General features: G+C 39.1%; 4 protein-coding genes and 1 long non-coding RNA gene across 5 annotated transcripts; 3 read left to right on the top strand and 2 right to left on the bottom strand.

Moving 5' to 3' along the window:
* Positions 197-1,203, bottom strand: LOC109708591 (transcription factor bHLH147-like). Its single transcript, XM_020230392.1, has one exon. The coding sequence runs from the start codon at positions 1,057-1,059 to the stop codon at positions 451-453; it is 609 nt and encodes a 202-aa protein (XP_020085981.1). The 5' UTR covers positions 1,060-1,203; the 3' UTR covers positions 197-450.
* On the top strand, positions 8,074-9,345 carry LOC109708680 (UPF0481 protein At3g47200-like). Its single transcript, XM_020230492.1, has one exon. It carries the CDS (start codon positions 8,074-8,076, stop codon positions 9,343-9,345), a length of 1,272 nt encoding a protein of 423 aa, XP_020086081.1.
* On the bottom strand, positions 9,516-10,725 carry LOC109709044. The gene is made up of 2 exons (XR_002215878.1): positions 10,664-10,725; positions 9,516-10,528 (listed from the first exon to the last, which is right to left on the bottom strand). It is a non-coding gene; the product is annotated as an uncharacterized LOC109709044 (long non-coding RNA).
* On the top strand, positions 13,538-15,393 carry LOC109709701 (UPF0481 protein At3g47200-like). The gene is made up of 2 exons (XM_020232029.1): positions 13,538-13,821; positions 14,203-15,393. The coding sequence occupies exons 1-2, from the start codon at positions 13,564-13,566 to the stop codon at positions 15,160-15,162; spliced, it is 1,218 nt and encodes a 405-aa protein (XP_020087618.1). The 5' UTR covers positions 13,538-13,563; the 3' UTR covers positions 15,163-15,393.
* Positions 18,726-20,135, top strand: LOC109708429 (UPF0481 protein At3g47200-like). The gene has a single exon (XM_020230164.1). The coding sequence runs from the start codon at positions 18,760-18,762 to the stop codon at positions 20,077-20,079; it is 1,320 nt and encodes a 439-aa protein (XP_020085753.1). The 5' UTR covers positions 18,726-18,759; the 3' UTR covers positions 20,080-20,135.

Consider the following 22,474-nt stretch of genomic DNA (forward strand, 5'->3'; position numbering starts at 1 on the left):
TAAAGAGGCTAGATAGGTAAATAGTTCGTTATTATGTGATGTGCACTTTGATAACTCGTATCACATAGCCGTGAGGCTAAACACTTGCGCGTGAAATACAAATTACAGTGCTTTGTGCATTTCCGTTCGTTGCCGAATGAAAAGCTTCAGCAATTCGGTAGTTTAATTAATCACCAAGATTAACATCACAACACCATTTATCCAAAACAAGCAAAAATAAAATATAAAAAAATAATTATGCAAAAAATCACAACACTGACATGTAATGTAATACTTCCGCTCGACCACATCAAATCAAAATAGTTTTGATATCTGTGGTTGCTTTGCGTAACGAAAATCTGATAAATCATTCTATATATACATTGACAGGAGCCTGCCATATGATCTTCTTCAAACTGCCGCAAAAATCGATTTGATGGGAAACAGTGGTCGCATTCGCCGACTGCCGATTCAACCGGTGCTTGGGGAGCCGGATCGGTCTGGCAGCCCTACGCTGCTGCCTCCCGCAGTGGAGACGGCGTCGGCGATCACGCTCATCGCTCGTATTTGCATCTCGAGTGCGGCGATGTAGTCCGAGGTCTCCTCGAGGAGCGCCGGCAGGGAGACCTTCCGGCAGCCGGGGACGAGCCGGCCGAGCTCCTCCGCCTTCTTCTGCACCAACTCCGATCTCCTCCTCCTCCTCCTCCTCTCTATTGGATGCGGCAGCGACCGCGGCAGCTCCCCCATCCCCCGCTGCCTCCGCCGTCGCACGGCCCTGAGCTTGATCGCCCGGCGCGAGAGGATCGCCCGGCTCCACCGACTGCGGCCGCGCGCCGCCACCGCCAGGGCGCGATCTGCCGCGTCCCGCACAGCACCGTTCCCCCGGGGCTCCGCCGCGTCGTTCCGGATGCGACGGAGGGCTTCTAGAAGCTTCGAGGAGTACCTCTTCTCGATGCTCTCCGTCCTCCACGTCGAGAAGCTTCGGTGGCCGGGCTCCGGCGCTGCGTCTCTCCGCTTCCGCTTCCTCCCTCCTCTCACCATCGCCGCCGAATCGCCGTTCTCCGAATTCGGAATCGCCATGCACGTACGATGGGATCGAGAACAATTAGCTAGGGATTAAAGCGCTATCTCATTGCCAAGAGATCACTCGAGGAAGAGAGGGGGAGGGGGGAAATGGGCGGAGATGGGGAGAGAGGGGGAAGAGTGGGGGTTAGTTATATTGCGGTGGTAATAACGGAAAACGGACACGCGTCCGTTGCAACATTACTTTTTTATCCGATTATGCCCTATTAATTATACTTTCATATTTTCTAATGACAATTTCTAGATTAAGTGCGTTATTCACGTATTCTTAAAAAACAGCTTTTTATTAAATATAATTATAAATGCAATATACAAATGAATTAGTTTTATGATGACTTTGACCTTTATTTATTTATTTATTTATTTTTTCCTTCGGAGCTGAAATGAATGACAAAAATTTGCAAGCAAGAGTTTCAATTTAGATTCTTTCTTTTGTCCAAGGATCATTTTGGTTTTTTTTTTTTTTCCCCGATCTTATTATGCATTCAAAAAAATTAATCTCTACTTTATATATTTGAAAGGATAGGTGTTATATAATTGGTATACGCAGCATACGAACAAATATGAGTTGTCATGCACCCCTACTGCATGCTACAGTTATGTTTTTCACTGTCTAATAATTGTGATCCAAATAGTCATGCTATATTCATCCCTTAAAAAACATGAACATAACAAAACAATAAGGTATCTCCCATACTTAAATAGTAGTTTAGGCTTACAACCTCATTGTTGCAAATTTGTGAGAGGAATTTTTTCATGGATTTTTTTTTTTTTTTTTTATTTCCGTGGTTATTTATCTCGTTATTCTACATCTTATGAACTCCAAAAAATGCACTAATTGTAATAACAAATTTTCTATTAGATTGCCTAATTGTTGTAATGCTTATTTTTCATGCATCCCACTCTTTATCCACCTCAATCTCAATTTTATTATCTCATCATACCATCCACTTGACCCACATTCAATTCCTTTGCAGTGTCCCAGTAATAGTCCATATTATTCCTCAATTATATTATATAACTTATCTAATTTATATTTATTCTAATCTAAAGTTGTTCCCATACATATGTATGTAATAAATTCATTGGTTTGCCTATCTGGCATGTTTCCCACTAATTGGCTGGGGATCAAAAATTTTTCTGTTCCACTCCTTGCAATGATTGGCAATATATATATGCCAATACAAAATATATATGATTTTTTTTCCATCAATTTAGTTTGTTTTGATCTCTTCATTCATTGTCTCTCTTAATCCTTCAACTATTACTTGCTTTTCTCAAACAGATAGAGTAAGTTGAGACTTTTGCTTCATATCTTGCAAAGAGACATCACTAGCTAGAGAATATATATATGTATCATGAATAGATAAACTAAATATTTTGCAATTTTGGCAACATAAGCAAAACATGACCCTTATACAAGGATTATTTTCCATGGAAAACGAAAAATAAAAATACAAGGTTTAACTAATAGAAAGATACCTCAACATAATGGTCATATGACAGAGACAAGAAACTTTAATTTAGTCATATTAAGATGCAGAGTAACTGGTCTAGATTTTGTGATGGAATCTTTCAATTATCTCCTGGTAAATTTGATTAAACAAATCTAAGGAGATCTTTCAGAATCTACTTCAGGTAGGATGCGGGAAGTTATTCCCCTCTAGACATGTGATATGTCATCGACCACAAAATTTTATATTTCCACTTGACACATTAATATTATGTTAATTTGGAAAAGAAAATAATAATAATAATAATGGAAGTAAGTATGGAATGAACATTGTCGTGCCGCCTACAAAAGTCAAGGCAGATGATCCTTGTTTTGAGCTTGAATTGTTACACTGAGATTACTATAGACTTGGTTTAGCTTGGGCTGGAACTTCTTCAGAAGCACCATACTATTTGAGTAGATCTGTTCAAAAATCAAGACAAACGATTATCGTTTGAAATTATGACAATCCCCGACAATCTGCCGAAGGCCCCTAATGAGTCCACGGATATTGAGTTGTTGCCTCAATTCGACGAGGGCGACAGCAGCGACGATGAGCAATGCCACTTTCTAGACCTCGTGCGCGAGGGGCATGCAGGCCCCAATATTGCGCATTGCTGCGGTTGGGTGACGCATGTCTCGCTCGTCAGCTCCGCTACGAACGTTGCAGAGGTTGGCATTCGAATTTATGCTAGAGATCGGTATATTCCGGTTCCAGGACACCAGCCTCAGTATGAAGATTTAATAAAAATTGACAAAAATTAAATGGAAAATTATTTTTATAGGCTATTACAAGTATGGAGAGGAATGCAGATTTAAGTAGCAGATTAACTTAAATTTTAGAAAGATATATATAAGTTGCTTTTAAAATTTAGAAGAAATATCAGTTTAAAAGGTTATACCAATAGAAATCAACAAAATTATAAGATAAACTGATTTAAATTAACACATCATTTTAAAAATAGCTTTGGTTAACGCGATACGTTCACCTCCCTGTGAGCATACCCTCAAAGTTCCGTGAGCAACAATCCACGGAAATTAAAAACTATTTTGCGGCGAATATGATGATTTTGTTGGATGGGTGAGCCCAGGGAGGTAACCAGACTCGCCGAAGCGCTGCTTTGAGCTACCCAATAAAATACGGCCCGGCCCAATAAGCCCGTCGACTATTGCACAAAATCGCGGTGCCATATGGGCCGAATGTATATACGGGCCAATACACTTTAACGGCCCACTACCTTACGCTTTTGGATCTGACCATTCTTTATTTATTTGGACTTTTGTTTGGGGTTCTTTATAACTTACGGAATGTAATTATGTAAATGATTGATAAGCCATTTTGAAGTAGGTCCTCTCTGTAGTTATTTGGACAGCTCTTTAAACTTGTAATGCTTCTAATTTGAATTATTCTTTTTAAATTTAATTATTGTATTTTGGAATTGAGGGCTCTATTTTATTTGGTTTCTTCGAATCCTTCAAGCACAGTTTTAGCTATAATATACTGCTCCCTTAGGCTATAATAATATCACTGTACTCATATTTTTCGAGGGTTTGAAAATCATGACATTTGTGTAGGAGTTTTCTGCATTTTGGCTTTTAAATTAAGCTGGATCCTCTCAATTTAAAATGAGACTTCTTTCCACTTGTATCTCTGTTTGATTCAAAAATTTTGAATTACATATTCGTCGGATTTCTTCGGTATTCGTGTTGCATGATTTCATCTTCACATATTGTCAAACAATTCTAGTGCACTTTTCATTTAAAAACTACAGTATCTTGCAATGAACTAAAAATTTCGATGATTAGATACAAGACACCGAGTGAGTTGTAGAAATAGTATGCAGTTCTGTTTTTCAGATCACGATTAAATCGCCACGTATTTGTCATCTTTGATAATGGACTGGTTGTCAAATGCATGATGATCAGCTGCAGTACTTGACCAATTTTTTCTGCTTAACTTTTCCCGGCTTAACAATTTGCTGATAAATTCTAGCTCTGTGAAGAGCTTATGCTTTGAGGCGCTTATTTATTTGCTGACCATGAAGTGCTATCATCTTACACTATTCTATTTGACAGAACAACGGAGCCACGTGGCGAGCTCAGAGAAGCCGAATCCACGTGGCAACGGCTGGGAAGGTGCGACTGCCAACCGAAAAAAAAAATTAAAGAAAAAAAAAATTTGAAACCCCCCTCCCCCCTCTCTCTCTCTCTCTCTCTCTCTCTCTCTCNAAAAAAAAAATGAAGGCAAAAAAAAAATTGAAACCCCCTCCACTCTCTCTCTCCCTCAACCTGTCTACAGCTGTAAAACACCCTTCCCTCTCTCTCTCTCTCTCTCTCTCTCTCTCTCAACCCATTTCTGTTCCCTCTCTCTCTCTCTCCCTGAACCCATCTCTGTTTAGCCCTATCTCTCTCTAACAGCCGATCTCTCTCCCCGATGCTCTCTCTCTCTCTTTCTCTCTCTACGCGACGCTTTCGCTCCACGCCGCTCTCTCTCTCGCTCTCTCGCGCCGTCTCTTCTCTCCTCGGCGGCTCGGCGTTACCCTCGCCAATGCTCCCTACTTATTATCGGGTTCGGCGGCTCGGCGTAACCCTCCTCACTGCTCCCTGCTTATTATCGGGTTCGGCGGCTATACCTACTTTGGCTTCTACAGGTGACCCCTATCCCTATAATCTGGCCTCTACAGGTAATCCCTACAGGTAATCCTCTCTCATCTCCTCTCTCATCAGATCTCCTCTCTCATCAGATCTCCTAAGATTTTACTTCGCATCTCTTTATTCCCTATTGCCAGAAGCTTTCTTTTAAAAAATAATTCTAAAGATATTCTGAGATCTTTAGAATAAATGAGAAGATATCCTGAAATCTATTCTGTCATCATCATGTCTGCTTTTGTATTTGTAAAAAATCATTGTTCCAGCTTCGTAGAAAAAATATCCTGAAGATATCCTGTGATTCTGAGCCTATAAATAGCATGTACTATTTGCTCCAAAAAAACAGCTGTACGAACCTCTCTGTTGTAAGGTGAGCAATTTGATTGGTTGCAACCCCTCTGCCTGTGCCTATATAGTGGCTTCTTATATTTGGGCGACCTATACACTAGCTGGTGTTTGCTCATGAAAATTGGAAATGCTGCTTGGGTATTCCATGCAAAGGCAACCATCTGCTACAGATTGGACGGCCTTTCTATGCGAACCCATCTACTACTACCTATTGCCTGGCACTGCTGTATTGGGGGCTTTCTTATGTCTTGGTTCCTGCTGTCCCTGTTTTCTACTCTCCATACTCTTGATTTGTTCGCCTTTTCTTCTAATTCGTTTGGTTTTTTTTTTTGGGGAGGCAAAGATGACGACTGTAACACAAATCTTCCTGTGCGAGCCCATCTACTACTACCTATTGCCTCGCACTGCTATATTGGTGTTTTCTTGTGTCTTGGTTTTTGGTGTTCCTGTTTTCTACCGTCCATGCTCTTGATTTGTTAGCTTTTTCTTCTAATCCCTTTGGTTTTCTTTTTTTCTTTTTTTGGGAGGCATAGATGACGACTGTAACACAAAAAAAAAAAGAACTGAACTTTTTTTACACTGGGACTGGCTGCTGTTTAAAGACCAGCTATGAAGATTTAAACCTATCCTGTTAATTTATTATATTTCCATCTGAGTTACGCTTAATGCTGTGTTTTGATTACAGTACTGTATGTTTATCAAACTACTTAATGTTGAGTTATGCTTAATGTTGTATTTATGCTGCACTACTGTATGTTTGTCAAACTATTTATCCAAAACGAAGCACTCTACTTTAGTGTATTGTTAATTAATTATGTTTCCATCAGATGTATGTTTATCAAACAACTTAATGCTGAGTTATGCTTACTGTTTATCAAACTATTTATCCGCAGCGAAGCGCGGGTTTTCACTAGTAGAAGTTTAATTTTGTGCTCATAATTTTATGATGGCAAATTTAACACACGATGTACATTATTACTGTATTGTAAAAAAAAAAAGAAAAAGAAAAAGAGAAATAGGTAGCAAGCTACCTGCTTCATTCATTAAGTAAAATGAATTAGGCATACATGATGGAAGCAACTGGGGCCTCCTGACCGAGCCGACAAAACATAAAAGCAGGAAATGTGAAAAACAGGCCCGTGCAACGGGAAGTGTAAAACCAAACAAAACAAAACCGAACTAAAACAAAAGAGGGGGAAACGAGGAAAACAAGGATAAAAGGCGTAGTGAAAGAGAGTAAAGTGAGTAAAGATATAGCTCAGATTCTGATAGCGTCAGTCCAGTCTTTGATGAGAGCGCCAACTCGTTCCAGAGCCCGGGAGGCGTCGGGAGACCCCTCCCCGAAGATGATCATGTTTCGCTCCGTCCAAATGATCCACCAGATTGCCGCTAGCTGTGTTAGACTGTTCGATCTCGCTCGGGTGTTTATGTTGTCGGAGAACTGAACCCATACCCGCCGAACATCCCCCGCGTCCAAAACGGCCGCCACAGTAACTCCCATTTCAAGTCGGAGATATTTAACAAAGATACATTCGCCGAACAGGTGGTCGCAGGTTTCAGGGAATGACCCACACAACATACAATGCATGTCCACCGAACTCCCCCGACGAATCAATCTGTCCGCTGTAAGTAGTCTCTTGCGCAATAGAATCCAAATGAAAATTTTTTGCTTGAGCGGGATTTTTAACCCCCAGAGATGATTATATAGTGGATCAATCTGACCTGCACCAGTGACGAAGTCATAAAGGGATTTCACAGTAAAATTTTGATTGGCGGTCCATCGCCACTTTAGTATATCTTTAATGCCCGAGGGGCTATACTGATTGAGGAGGTTTTTGAGCGACAAGATAAGATGACGATCCTCAGAGGTGGTGTTAGTAGCGAGGCCTCTGGTAATGAAACGCCATCTCCAACCTCTTTCGCTCCAGCATTGTGACACTGTGACCTCCCGATTGATGATTTTACCAAATAATCCAGGAAACCGGGTACTGAGAGGGGTTTCTTCGATCCAAATATCTGNTATTCTGTCATCATCATGTCTGCTTTTGTATTTGGAAAAAATCATTGTTCCAGCTTCGTAGAAAAAATATCCTGAAGATATCCTGTGATCCTGAAGATATCCTCTAATTCATGTTGTTTTCTAATTAATTATTTTCCGTGTCAAAGCAAGGAACAATTTTACAGGAAAATCCAGTGGGCTAGATGTGAAGCTCCCCGAAAGCATCGAATATAGTTTGCCTTGTGACGTTGTAGAAGCTATGATACAAGACTCAAAAGTTTTTTTCTTTTTTGCTTTTTTTACTTTTGTTGATATAAAAAATAAAGGTTGCTTCACACTTTTCTTTCCTTTTCTTTGTTTCGCATCGCCCGTTTCATTCTCACTCTTAGAAGCTCATTTTAAGAAGTTCATTGTTTCGCATCGCCCGTTTCATTCTCACTCTTAGAAGCTCATTTTAAGTAAGTTCAAACGATAAACAGACTGTTAAGATTCATCTGTGCAAGGGCGAGGGAGGAACTCGGCCATGGCATCCGTCGACCAAACCACGGCCGAGTGCGGAGAGCTTGCTGCCATGATGAAGGCGAGCAATGAGAAGGTACGAGCAGAGGCTCAATTGGGCAAGCCCCTCATACAGAAGGTCCCCGATCCTCTTCGAAGTATCGAGAATGGTGCCCTGTACTTCAACCCCGAGATAGTGGCCATCGGTCCTTACCACCGACACGACCCGCAACTGCAGCCGATGGAAGTCGTCAAGAAAGCGGCCGCTCACGACTTCTGCAACAGCACGAGACACTCCGTCGAAGATTTTTACAGAAAGGTCCGTGCAGTCGCTGGGGAGGCTCGGAGTGGCTATGCGGACCGATTTGAGAACATGAGCGAAAAGGAATTCGCCGACATGATGTTCTTCGATGGCTGCTACCTTTTGGAGTTCGTCGCGCTTATGACCGGCGATTGCATGCCTTCTTCGTCCATCTTCGCGAGCTTCAGCACCTTCCGCGGCACGCAGATCGGGAAGGACATCTTGTTGCTCGAGAACCAGATTCCGTGGGTGGTGCTGGAGGCCCTCATGAGTTTGCGACGCGTGCGGATCCGCTGGTTTGCCCGAGCAATTGTCTCTTCCTTGGAGATGGAGTCGCCTCCCCAGTTCGACGAGGGCGCCGTCAGCGGCTATTATAAGCCCTGCCACCTACTAGACCTCGTGCGCGAGAGTTACCTAGGCCCCAGCATTGAGTCAAAAATGAGCGGGTTAACTCGTTTCTCACTCTTCAGCTCTGCCATGGAGCTCACAGAGATCGGGGTTCGGTTCCGCGCGAGTGATACGTCCCGGTTCCGGGACATTAGCTTCCGCAGCGGCTTGCTCTTCGGGTGGCTGTCCCTACCGCCGATCCAAATCGATGATGCGACCCAGGCCGTAATATCGAACATGGTGGCGTTCGAGACTTGCGCCGTCGGTGTGACCGACTACGGGGTCGGCTCTTACCTCTCTCTGCTCGCCCTCCTCTTGAGCAGCGAGGAGGACGTGAAGGAGCTGAGATCGAAGAAGATGATATTTAGCGACGTGAGCGACGGGCAGGCTCTCGCCTTCTTGAAGTCCCTCGACCCACACCTGGGGAAGGGCACAAGCTTCATGCAGGTGCTGCAGTGGCTCAATGACTACTACAACAAGAAAAGGGTGAGGATCTTCGTTCACAAGATCATCTACCGCAACTTCAAATTCATTTTGGCTGCTGCATCAGTTATCGTCTTCTTCGTCACCATTCTCCAAACCATTTTCACGGTTTATCCTCGGAAATAATAATAATAATAATAATAATAATAATAATAATAATGAGCTTAATCACGGATCTGTATTCTTACCCAATACTTGCTTCTGTTGAAAAAACCAATAATGTGCGAGTCCTCGGGCAACATCTAGCTTGCTTCTGAAAAAAAAATTAAATAGAAAAATATATATTGTTGTTCTGATTTTTTTTTTTTGGGGTATAATTTGAGATACAGGTAGGAAATTGGCCAGCTTCACTGTAAGTATTCTTTGCATCTAATTTTAATCATACATTTTACTGTTATTATAAAAAAAGGGAAATTTTAACCTACTGTTAAATTCAAATACAAAGCATAACAAATCAAGTTAGTCAACAATTTTTTTTATATTTATAAAATAAAATCATATAAAACTAAATAAATTATCCAAAAATTTGTTAATTTGGATGATTTTAGTAAGAAAAACAATCTCTTTTATTTAGTTTTCAAGAGGCAAGGTGATATCACTCATTGTTTGCATACGAGTTGCATCTATCCAGAAATAATACAAAATTTTTATGCGACTTAAAAGTGCACTGATTTCTTTTCATTTACATTGAGTTTTGTTTTTTTATTAATCCAGGTCTCAATGTAAATGAGTTATTTGTTTAAATAAAACCACCACTACCATTGACAATAACCAAGGTGCGTACATTATTTTTTTAAAATATTCTACTAATATTAGCCACGATAATTAATTATAAAATTTTCTCTTTCAATAATAATGAATATAATTTTTCAAAAAAATTAGATCTAAAATTCATGTAATTAGTCAGATAATGCTTTCTAGGGCAAACGCATTTCTATCATATTTGCAATGACATGCTCAGAGCCCAGTGCATTTCATCATCCAATCATTTTCAATTAAAAAAAATTATAAAATAAAAATAAATTAGATTTGGTCTTTTTTATTTGATTGGGTCCTCAGAAATATATATGCTTATACTTTTCATCAGAAAAATAATAAATCAGGTCTCAAAGATTCCATGCCATCATCGGACCAAATTTTTTTCCGAATCAAACTAAAAAACAAATCTCAAAATACAAATAAGAAAATAATTAATTAAATGAATAAAAAATGTCGGAGAAATTATTCGCTGCACCTCATAGGAATTGAGAAGAGGAGAAGCGACTCAACATCTCCTGATGAACAAATTTGGCCCTCTCGATAGCGAACCCTAGAGTAAAAACGAAGAAAAAGGGCTCGATTCAACAGAGGGCTCAAAAAATCGAACTAAAATTGAGCCAAAATTTGATTCAAATGGGAGAGGAGAAGATGAAATTGCTAGGGTTTAGTGTTTCCAAATACTCACCTCCACTCAACTTTGATGCACGGCGACGGATGCCGCGGAAGTTTCTCGCGTTTACTTCTAGGGTTTTATTTATAGAAGTGCTCCAGTGGTTTAGGGTTTCGATGGGTTTCAAAGTGACCCTCGTGTGAGCCAAAATTACGTGAATGCCATCCCGTGGTCTGGAGCTTGATTGAGAACGACTTTGGATGAACTCGGGTTCGAGCCCGACCGATTGTTCCAAGCGATTCGAGTCGCGTGATGCGGTGCGGTCCCATTGAGGGGCTTTTTGTTTTTTTTTTTTCCCCCTTTTTTAATAATAACTCGTTAAGGAAAACTTATTTACGCAAACATTGATTATCAGTTAGTATTCGAACCTAAGGGGGGATTCATCCCCAAAAATATTTCAGAAAATAATTTTTTGCTGAAAAAATATTTTCGTCAGTTTAGTTCTCCAAGTTTTAACTTTTTTTTCTTTAAATTTTATATTTTTTTAATTTTTTTTTTCGAAGTTTATATCCAAAAATCAGAAATTATGGCAATGATATTCGAAAAATAATTTTTCATAATTTTTTTAAAAAATTATGACTTAATTACATTTTACCACACTATACTTTAGCATTTTATTTATTTTCTACATTATACTATTTTTTTTAAAGACATCTGTATTATTATATTTTATTAAGAGTCCGACTATAATGTTATCAATAGCACAAAGTACTTAGTGCTACTAAATTTTTCATCATTTGATTTATCCTTTTAACTATTTTTATTTATTAGATCAAACTATTCAACCAATCATCCACTTAACCCTACGAGATCGCTATTATCCAAACAGCACATCCCTTCATCCCAACGGCCAAAAACCTAAGCATTCCAGTCTAATTCATTTTATCAATATCTACATTGTATTTTAATTTTTTTTTTTCTATCTTGCATTATTATTTTTTTCATTGATATTAGTAAACTATATTTTTTCTACCAATCTCTATACGCTATTAAGAGATGCTGGAAAATTAGTAAACAAAGTATAAAATAAATATTTTAAAACTTCTATCAAATTATTTTTAATTATTTATTTATTATTATTATGCATTTTATTACTCTTTTTTCTTCTAATAAAATTTCTATTTTAGTATATGAAAATAAGTTTATATGCTCTACCAGTTTTAACATATATTTTTTAACAAATTTTGTATACAATTATAGATTTATCACTCATAGCGTAGAGTTTAAGGGAAAAAAATTAAGTGATGTTTACGGTACATAAAGTAAAAAAAATCTAATGAGGACAATATAGTATAGTTTAATTAAGCCTTGAAACTTGTGGAACTTGATGACTGATATTTGAGATTTTAAGTTGAAAATATAGTTGTTATATATTTATAGTTGAATTTTATTTAAAAAAATAAAAAAGAATGAATGGGCATCTTGATACTTACCTTTATTTACAAATATAATTTTTAATATATATATATATATATGGGAAAATTTTAAAAAATTCTCCTGTTTCGTAGTTTCTCAATTTAGTACCCTATAATTTAAAGTGCATCAATTTGCCCTCCTGTGGTTTCGTTTTTATTTTTTCGGTAGCTTTTTCGTTAATATTTCATTAAATTATATACAAAAAACTTCAGATACCCATCTATATTTATCAAATATTTATTTTAGTACCTTTTAATTTTAACTTTATTACTGATTTAAGAAAAAAAATAATAAAATTGATAAGAAAAAGAGAAAAAAGAAACCATAGGGGGACAAATTGATATATTTTAANTATAAAATAAATATTTTAAAACTTCTATCAAATTATTTTTAATTATTTATTTATTATTATTATGCATTTTATTACTCTTTTTTCTTCCAATAAAATTTCTATTTTAGTATATGAAAATAAGTTTATATGCTCTACCAGTTTTAACATATATTTTTTAACAAATTTTGTATACAATTATAGATTTATCACTCATAGCGTAGAGTTTAAGGGAAAAAAATTAAGTGATGTTTACGGTACATAAAGTAAAAAAAATCTAATGAGGACAATATAGTATAGTTTAATTAAGCCTTGAAACTTGTGGAACTTGATGACCGATATTTGAGATTTTAAGTTGAAAATATAGTTGTTATATATTTATAATTGAATTTTATTTAAAAAAATAAAAAAGAATGAATGGGCATCTTGATACTCACCTTTATTAAAAAATATAATTTTTAATATATATATATATATGGAAAAACTTCAAAAAACCTCCAAGTGGTTTCGTAGTTTCTCACTTTAGTACCCTGTGGTTTAAAGTGTATCAATTTGCCCCCTGTGGTTTCGTTTTTATTTTTTCGGAAGCTTTTTCGTTAATATTTCATTAAATTATATACAAAAAACTTCATATACCCATCTAAATTTATCAAATATTTATTTTAGTATCCTTTAATTTTAACTTTATCACTGATTTAAGAAAAAAAAATAATAAAATTGATAAGAAAAAGAAAAAAAAGAAACCACAGGGAGACAAATTGATATATTTTAAATCACAGGGAGGCAAAGTGAGAATCTACGAAACCACAAGGGGGTTTTTGAAATTTTTCCTATATCATATATATATATATATATATATAGAGAGAGAGAGAGAGAGAGTAAAGGACGGAGCAACGATTTATGGGCTTACTAGTACTAGATCCTTTCTTGGATCACTGAGCTAGATTTTGTACGGACGTACCACGTTGTAAAGAACGAAGCAAAAGGCTGTTATTCTTTGCTCAAGAGCTTCAACGAGAATAATAGAGATCCCTTTCGCTCCTTACAATGTTAAAGAGCTCCCTTGTGAACCAACCCTCCAAATAGACCCTCATACATTGACTACGTACTAACAATGGCTTCCAATCGTCGAGTAGAGATAGAAATCGATGGGGACTCGAAATTGCACTCCATGCTCCGAGCCATTCCACACCTCCCACCGCGGCAGGATTGGCGCATCTCGCGAGCCTCTCGCATTCGGGAGATCGTCGGAGGCGACGAATACGACTCGAACCTCGTGCGCATTGGACCTCTGCATCGACGTGATGCTCGGTGGGATTATGGTTTTGTCGTCGCGATCAAAATGCTGCACCTCCGCAGCTTGATTCTTCGAGGCCATGCCTCCTCCGAAGAGAGCGAGGTGGTGACAAAGTACTTGCGCTGCATCGAGGTATTGACCGGGATCTTTACCGCGACAAAATCGATCAAAACGATCAACAACAACAATAACTGCAGGCTCCGAACCGAATCTGAAACAGTTTGATTTTGAAAATGAAAAATTATAATCGTATGCTTAATTAGGATCCGATCGATCAGCAGTATGTGTATATCATCTAAGAGAGTATACAACAATCGAAACAATAAATTAACCTGCAAATGTGCATTATAATCTTGATATTTGACACACATTGAAATCGACACTGAAAATCAAATATATATATATATATATATATCCTGATTAAGCTCCAGTTAAAACTTAATAACTTGTTCGGTTTAACTGTGGTAGGATAAAATTTCAAGTATCCGTACTCACTGACATCCTTACACCCAGGGGATGGCTGACGCCACTCTCCAGCGCTACGATGCGCAGGAGTGCCACTTTGCTGACCCCAAAGAGCTTGTAGAGATGATGGTGTTCGACGGTTGCTTCATCATCGAGGTGATCATCAAGTACTGGATGGGGAAGACAAGGGAGTACTTACCGCCGCTCGACATCGACTTTGTCGAGTCGGACTTGATATTATTTGAGAACCAAATCCCTTTTTTCATCCTTGAGGAGCTGTTCAGCATCACCGTCGTCCCCGAGCTCGCGACCGAAGGTGGAGGCCGAGAGCTCCTCAAAAACCTGGCATTGTTTTACCTCACTAGAGGAGCAGCAAAACAAGTGCCGGAAGGCTACAACGGGCCAATCTATCATCTCCTGCATTTGCTACATATATCGCTTTGCGTGCCGCCTCAAGTGCCGTCGCCCCTAGTGTTCATGCCGAGAAAGATGAAGTTGCTGTGGAGGGTAATGAGGAGGCGCTCCCGGGCTGCATCGGTGAGTTGGTTGCTGTGGAAAGTGATGCCTCCGGCGCGAGAGCTCCAAAGGCTCGGGGTGAGGTTCAAGCCGAAGATGACACACCAATTCGCCAACGTTACATTCGACGACCGAAATGGCACGTTAGAGATCCCTCCCTTGTCTTGTAGCCAGTTCCACCGGCGCTTGGCGAGCAATCTAGTGGCGATGGAGTTGGAACAAAGTTGGCCGTCGACGGAGCGACACTTCTGCAGCTACGCGATGTTCTTGAAGGAGCTTATCACCACGGAGGAGGACGTGGCGATGCTCGTCGACAGGAGGATTCTCGTATGCAGCGTGCAGGAAGGGTGGCGTGGGGTGCAGCACTTTGCCAGTCTCGCGAGGCTTAACCTTGGCGGCGAGTATCAGCGCCATTTCGAAGAGCTGATCCGTGCAGTGAACAGATACTACGAGCACGCGAGCAAGGCTATGCGAGCCGTCTACTTCTGTTAATGAGCCATGAATCGCCGAACTTAAGAAATTATCGCAAATGATTTTCTACAAAAGAGTGAAATAAATAGCGATCAATCATCATACGGTTGGAGAATGACCAATTCGCTCGTCCGAAATATAGTTGCAATGCAGGGTTTCGCCTCATTTGGTTTGCTTAGTAATAAATAAGGAATTCGTTTGTTACTTCGTGTTTGAATAAATAGATATATTATTTATGAATGTTTGCCATTGGACTCGGATCTACAAACACTGTATTGATTAAACATACATACATAAATTATGGAGACATCCCTCCTTTCACCATCCAGATCAATTCAGCAGAATGGCTTTAGAATTACAACACGCGGGGGCACGCAAACACACACACAATGACCCAAAGCACATTCTATGGCTAAAGTGCATACCCCATGCAGCTGCATTTCCTCCATCCTTTCAATTGCTTCTCCCCTAAATTATAGCTTGCACTACTGCAACACTCGGGAAAAGTAATCCTATCAGAGTAATGTTTCTACACAAGCATGTTCTGTGATCACATCATTTCTTGTAGTTGTACAAAGAACCATTTGCAAAAAGCCCTTCATTTATCTAAATCAGAGGACAGGTGAAGAAAAGAAAATAACAAGGGAGTATATGGGACCAAAACAAAGGGCCTGTTTGGGCCTGTTTCGATATCTGAACAAGTTGTACATTATACAGTATGAGGATCTTCTTATATATATGATTACAATCAGCATATAGACATTGTTCAACAAACCACGTGCATGCTCGTTTATCATAAGCATAACGTTGTGAGCTTAAATATCTATTTCTTTATCTCTTTGTAGCACTACATTGTACTTCAAGAAACCAAACTGAGAAAGAAAAACTGGTCTATCATAACTTTTTCATTTTAATCAGATCCTGTAAAATCAATTCTCAGATTGAATAACATAAAACCTGGCTAATGAATATATGAAACCTCTCTGCTCATCCTCTCATCAGCAGGAAGGAGGATGTGAGGGACTTTAAGATCAAAAAGAACAACGAGGATAATACAGAGCAGTCTCGCCGACCGACAGACTCTCAACCTCTTCGAGTCCCTCTCGCAGTGAGGCCTTCACCTGGTAATAGGAAAAAACTACATGAATATACTTCAATCTACTACAGGGAAACAAGGGTGAGAGTCTTCATTCACAAGCTTATCTAAAACAACTTCTGTTTCCTTTCGACCGCCGCTATGTCGGTTATTGTCTTCTTTGTTACCATTCTCCAAACCATTTTTAACTTTGCTCTCTAATTTTTAATACTTTTAATTAGATTCTGATATTAATTAGGTTTTCAATAAAATCCCTATTTGCATTATCAAATATAGCACATAGCACTTATGATAGAGTAAATCTTAGTTATATGGAAATATGAAAATCTTCTGACTCTCTGAAACCTTTTGAAAACGCTAATTAAGTTGTAATTACCATGCAATCCTTATACTTAAATTAATCAGATGAAAAAAGAGGTTACCTCTTTCTTTCGTAAAGTGCTAATCCTTTCCTTTGGAATTTCTTTGACTAACTGCTTTAATTAGCTTATGATTCACTTGGCCTTCAGAGGTATATCTTTTCCTTTTCTTCTTTCATCAGAAGAATAAAACTTTATTTTTATTTTTTTCTTTTTCCCTTTTCTTTAGTTGAGATGCTCGTACTTTTTGTGCAATTTCTTTGATATTCGTGTTGAATGTATTCACCATCACATATTGTTAAACAATCCCAGTGTGCATGTCATTTAAAAACCATAGTACCTTACCATGAACTGAGAATTTATTAGATATAAGATATGTAGTTCTTTCTCTCAATTAAATTGCCATGTATTTGTCATCTTTGATGATGCTGTTGTTATCAAATGTATGATCAGTTGCAGTACTCGACCAATCTTTTCTGGTTAACGTTTGCTGGCTTAACAAGTTGCTGATTAATTCTAGCTCTGAAGAGTTCGTGCTTTGAGGTGCTTATTTGCTAAACATTAAGCAGTGCAATGATAGATAAAATGCTAGCGAGAAGCCAGTTGGGTAGCAGATGTGGGCACAGACATGATCAGAAGGAGAAACTGTTAAGAAAACTCATCTTTCCATTGAGTTCATAATCTCACAGATCACCAAATTGTTTAATCAACTCCCCTGTGATCTTTCAACAGCATCTCTTGAACTGCTCCAAATTGATGTCAGAAGATAAAAGTTTTTCAGGATAGTAATGCAGTCTAATTCTTGTTATCTTCTAACTCGTTGTTTTCTGTGTCGGTGCAAGGAACAATTTTACAGGAGTATCTGGAGAGTTAGCTGTGAAGCTGTCCGAAAGCGTCAAATAGAGTTGCCTTGTGAAGTTGTAAAAGCAAGAAGAGAAATGCTCCAATACACCAACTCATTTAAATCTAACCGTTTATTTTTTGAGGATATGATTGACTTTTAAACATTAATAACCTACTCAAAAGGTTACCAATTAAAATCAATTGTAAGGACGATATTGGAAAATACATACTAATCAAATACCAAATTAAAAGTTTCCAATACTTTGTTTCCTTATTTGATTTTGTTACTTACCAAATTAGATAGTAGCTAATTTTATAAGTAACTAACCACAAAATTAAAATTTAACTTGAATTTTAAATTTATATTTATTATAGTATAAATTAAATTTTAAATGAGTAACAAATTTTAAATTCAAATTGTTAATTCAATATTAAAGTAACATAAAAGTTCAAAAATATTAATCTATTTAAAATTCGAGCTAGTTTAAATTACACTATACTTATAAACCCAACTTTTCTTAATTCAATATTGAAACAGCATTAAAGTTCAAAAATATTAATCAAATTTAAAATTTAAATTTGGATCTAATTTGAATCTCGATGGCTCTATTAGCTCGATCTATTAGTTTGATTTTTTAGATTTGAATTATTCTTGTTATATTAGTTAAAGTTTTATTAAATTTAATAACTCCGTTGATTGTCAATTGTTCTAATTCATTTTTTTAAAATTATTAGATTTGATAAAAAAAAACTATAAATTCAATAAAATCTCCTTTTTAACAATACTACTTTGTTTTAAAAATTAAAATTAAGGGCTCATTCCAAAAGAATTTAAAAGTTGAGGGTGCTCTTTCTTAGCTGTTTATAGTTGAAGGGTTCATTGGAAATTTTCATGAGGCGTAGCCAAATAGTAATGCTTGACTCGATCTCATAAATGGCAAAAGTCCAAAATTATCCTCACAAATATAGCATAAAGTGAATTCTTAATGACCAAAAGGCTCAAATAGCCGGTCACCGAGTTTGCCTTACTAAATCATAGCCGTTTACTCTGGTAAATTAATGGACATGATTAAAGTGGTGTATAGGAGAATCGCTCAAGCAAGAATACTAGCCTGAGGATTTCTTTCCTAATCTCTACCTCTCTCTTGCTGTGAAGTATCTTTTGTTGAGTATAACTATCATAAAAATGACATTCTTTGGAAGCTTGAGTTTTAAGAAGACAACGGTTGCTTCACACTTTTCTTTCTTTCTTTTCTTTGTTTCACATGGTCCGTCACATTGAAGCTCTTGCCGCCAGAAGTTACATTTTAAGAAGTTCAGATGGGAGACGATTACGGAGATTCAAGTGTACAAACGACCAACTTGGCTATGGCTTTCGTCGATCAAACTACAGCAGAATGCAGTGTGCTTGTTTCTACGATGAAGGAGATCAATGAGAAGGTACGAGCAGAGACTGAATTGCGCAAGACCCTCATACAAAAGGTCCCCGATCCTCTTCGAAGTATCGAGAATGGCGCCGAGTACTTCAACCCCAAAATAGTGGCGATTGGCCCCTACCACCGAGGCGATCCACAAGTGCAGCCAATGGAAGAGATCAAGAAGGCGGCCGCTTGTGACTTCTGCAATAGCCCAAGCCACTCCGCCGAAGAGTTTTACACAAAAGTTGGGGAAGTCGCCGGCGAGGCTCGGAGTTGCTATGCGGACCGATTTGAGGACATGATCAGTGAAAAGGAGTTCACCGACATGATGTTCTTTGATGGCTGCTTCCTGTTGGAGTTCATTTCTCGTGACTCTCGGCCTTCTTCGTTCCTCAAAAGATGGATGACCACCCGTGACTACCGGTATAACCTGATCTTCAGGGACTTGATGTTGTTAGAGAACCAGATTCCGTGGGTGGTGCTAGAGGCCCTCATGAGTTTGAGGCCCGTACCCATTAATGAATTTATCCAACTTTTTCCCGTTACCGCGGATGTCGACTTCAATGGCCTGCTCACCAAGGGCGAGGGTAGCGGCCATAAGCCCTGCCACCTATTGGACCTCGTGCATGAGAGATACCTCGGCCCCAAGATGGAGCAGAAAGACAAAAATGTGGCGTCTGGTATGTCGTTCTTCAGCTCTGCCACGGACCTCGCGGAGGTTGGTGTTCGAATCCGTGCCAGCAAAACGTTCCACTTCCGGGATATTAGCTTCCACAGGGACTTGCTCTTCGGGCGGCTGTCCCTCCCCCCGATCGTAATCGATGATCTGACCCCGGTCCTCATAGCGAACATGGTGGCGTTCGAATGGTGCACTGTGGACGAGTCTGACTACGGGGTTGGCTCTTACCTCTCCCTGCTGGCTCTCCTCATGAGCGGGGAGGAGGACGTGAAGGAGCTGAGATCAAAGATGATAATGCGTAGCCTTCTCAGCGACCGCCGGACCCTTGACTTCTTCGAGTCCCTCTCCCCCCACCTACTACCTGGCGACAGCTACACGCACGTGCTTGTGTGCCTCAACGACTACTACAGGAAGAGAAGGGTGAGGGTCCTCGTTCACAAGTTCATCTACAAAAACTTCAAATTCATTTTGGCTGCTACATCGGCTGTTATCTTCTTCGTCACCATTCTCCAAACCATCTTCACCGTTTATCCTCGCAAATGATCGGTCGATCATAAGCACGTGCGCGCGCACGCACAAGTTAATTAATTGTAAGCTATATAATCAAGGATCTACGTACCCACTACTGCACTCTTTGCTTTGCTTTGCTTTGCTTGCATCGGTTGAAAACCAATAATAATTTCCCTCTCCTCTCCTCTCCTCTCCTCTCCTCTCCAGGTGTGTGATTCCCGGTGCAACCTCTTGCCTGCTTGCTTGCTTGCTTGCTTGCGTATGTAAAATAAATAGATAAATACACAAACTGTTGTTCTGTTTTATTTTTTTAATATCTTACTCGCGTGTGTGATTGATGTAAGAAGACAATTTCCCATGGAACAGCTTTCTTAATTGTGTAACATTGCGGTTTCACTATAATCTTTTAACTATACTATTTGACACATTCTGCAAGACCCACGTGGCATACCTCTCCGTTCTCCGTTCCACGTGGCGACAGGCCTCTTACCCAACTCTACAACTGTCTCTCTCTCTCTCTCTCTTTTCCCTACTCTTCTAAGGCAGTCTCTCTCTTCAACTACCACACTTTCTCTCTCTCTCTCTCTTCCCTCCCCGATCAGGCGGTGCTCCTCTCCCTCTCTCCTACCCTCTCTTTCTCTCTTCCCCTCTCTCTCTTTCTCTGTCTTTCTCTCTTTCTCTCTCTTTCTTTGTCTTTCTCTCTCTTTCTCTCTCTATTTTTTTTTCTCTCTCTACAAAATTCATGCCATCCCACTCATACCCCCTTCAAAGCTCTATAAATAGCTCAGAGTAGGCGATCGGAGGGGGGGCGGTGCGAGAGCGGATCGTTCACACTCAGTTGCACATTACATTAAAAAAAATAAAAAAATTAAAAATTAAAAAAAAAGTGAAGAAGAAGGAGATGAGAGCTATATATATATATATATATATATAGTTAGTTAGTTAGTTAGTTAGTTAACAGAGGCGAGCTGCCGCCGCCGTCGTGGCGTCCCCACGTCCGCCGTCGCCGCCGCCGTGTCCCCCACGTCCGCCGCTGCTGCTGCCACGTACCCTGCCGCCGCCACCCAAGCCGCTATCAGCCATCGCCGCTGCCGCATCCCCCGCCGTTTCCGCTCAGGCCGCTAAGCCCAAGCCGAACGCAGCCCGAGCCGCTCGACCCGCTGCCGCCGCTGTGTCCATCGTCAACGACCCAAGCCTCCACCCGCTCGACCCGCTGCCACCCGAGCCTCCATCACTGTGAAAGACTTCAAGCCCCTTCTCCTTAATTTCGTGCGCTCTCTCTCTCTCTCTCTCTCTCTTGCCGCAACGCGGCCCGAGGGGGTGCGGGGGAAGCTTCTGGCGCGAGACAAAAAAATATCTTCTCCTCGGGGGGATCTCGGCCGTCCGTTTGATCCTGCGGCGGAGACTTGCTTTCCAAGCATAGTCACGCGCGGTGAGATCACCGCGTCGCGTTCTAGGTCGGACTAGGGGTCGAGACTCGAGACCGGGTCGGAAACGTGCTCCGCCGTTTTAATTAGAACGTCACCAGGATACGAATTAGCTTAATTTGGACCGCGACTTAACTCGAGCTTCTTAGAATGGTCCGATTGCGATGCCCCTAAATCTTGAAACTTCTAAATAATAATAATGGCAAAAATATTAAAAAAGAATTTATAAATATCCACTGACTTTTAAAATTTTATATTTTATTTTTTAAAAATTTTAAAAATATTTTTAAAAATTATGCTGCTAATTGGAAAAAAGAATAGTCGAATTATTCTTATACTTGCTCTAGAAAATAAATAAATAAATATATATATATATATTATATATATAATGTTTTAATATATTTTTATTGTTTTAAAAGAATTTTTTGGTATAAATTATATGAAATAGATGAAACCATAAAAAAAAAGTCTGGCAGAAGAGGGTTAAGTGCATTAACTTGAAACTTTGAGAGATAAAATATAAATTTTTGAAAAATCAAAATGCATGTTTATATGTTCGGAAATCTTGGGCTTTCACACTTTTCTACAACCGGCTCTCTCTCTCTTCCCTATTCTTCTAGAGTTGTCTCTCTCTCTCTCCAACTACCGCACTCTCTCTCTCTCTCTCTTCCCTCTCCCATCTGGCGCTGCTCCTCTCCCTCTCTCTACCCTCTCTTTCTCTCTCTTCCCCTCTCTCTCTCTTTCTCTCTTTCTTTCTCTCTTTCTCTCTCTATTTCTCTCTTTCTCTCTCTTATCTAATCATTAATTTGAAATCAGTTCTTCAACTTTAGTTTTTTAATTAAAAAAATTTATTTACAGAATGACCATATATAAATTTTAGTAAAATTTTAAATAAAAATATTAAAATAATTCAACCCTATAAATATTAAAAGTTAAAAAAATATTAATTAACAAATTATTTTTTTAATGTATATAAGACTATTTTATAATTTTTTCTTACA

Source organism: Ananas comosus, linkage group 4, assembly GCF_001540865.1.
Source record: "Ananas comosus cultivar F153 linkage group 4, ASM154086v1, whole genome shotgun sequence".
Lineage (NCBI taxonomy): Eukaryota > Viridiplantae > Streptophyta > Magnoliopsida > Poales > Bromeliaceae > Ananas > Ananas comosus.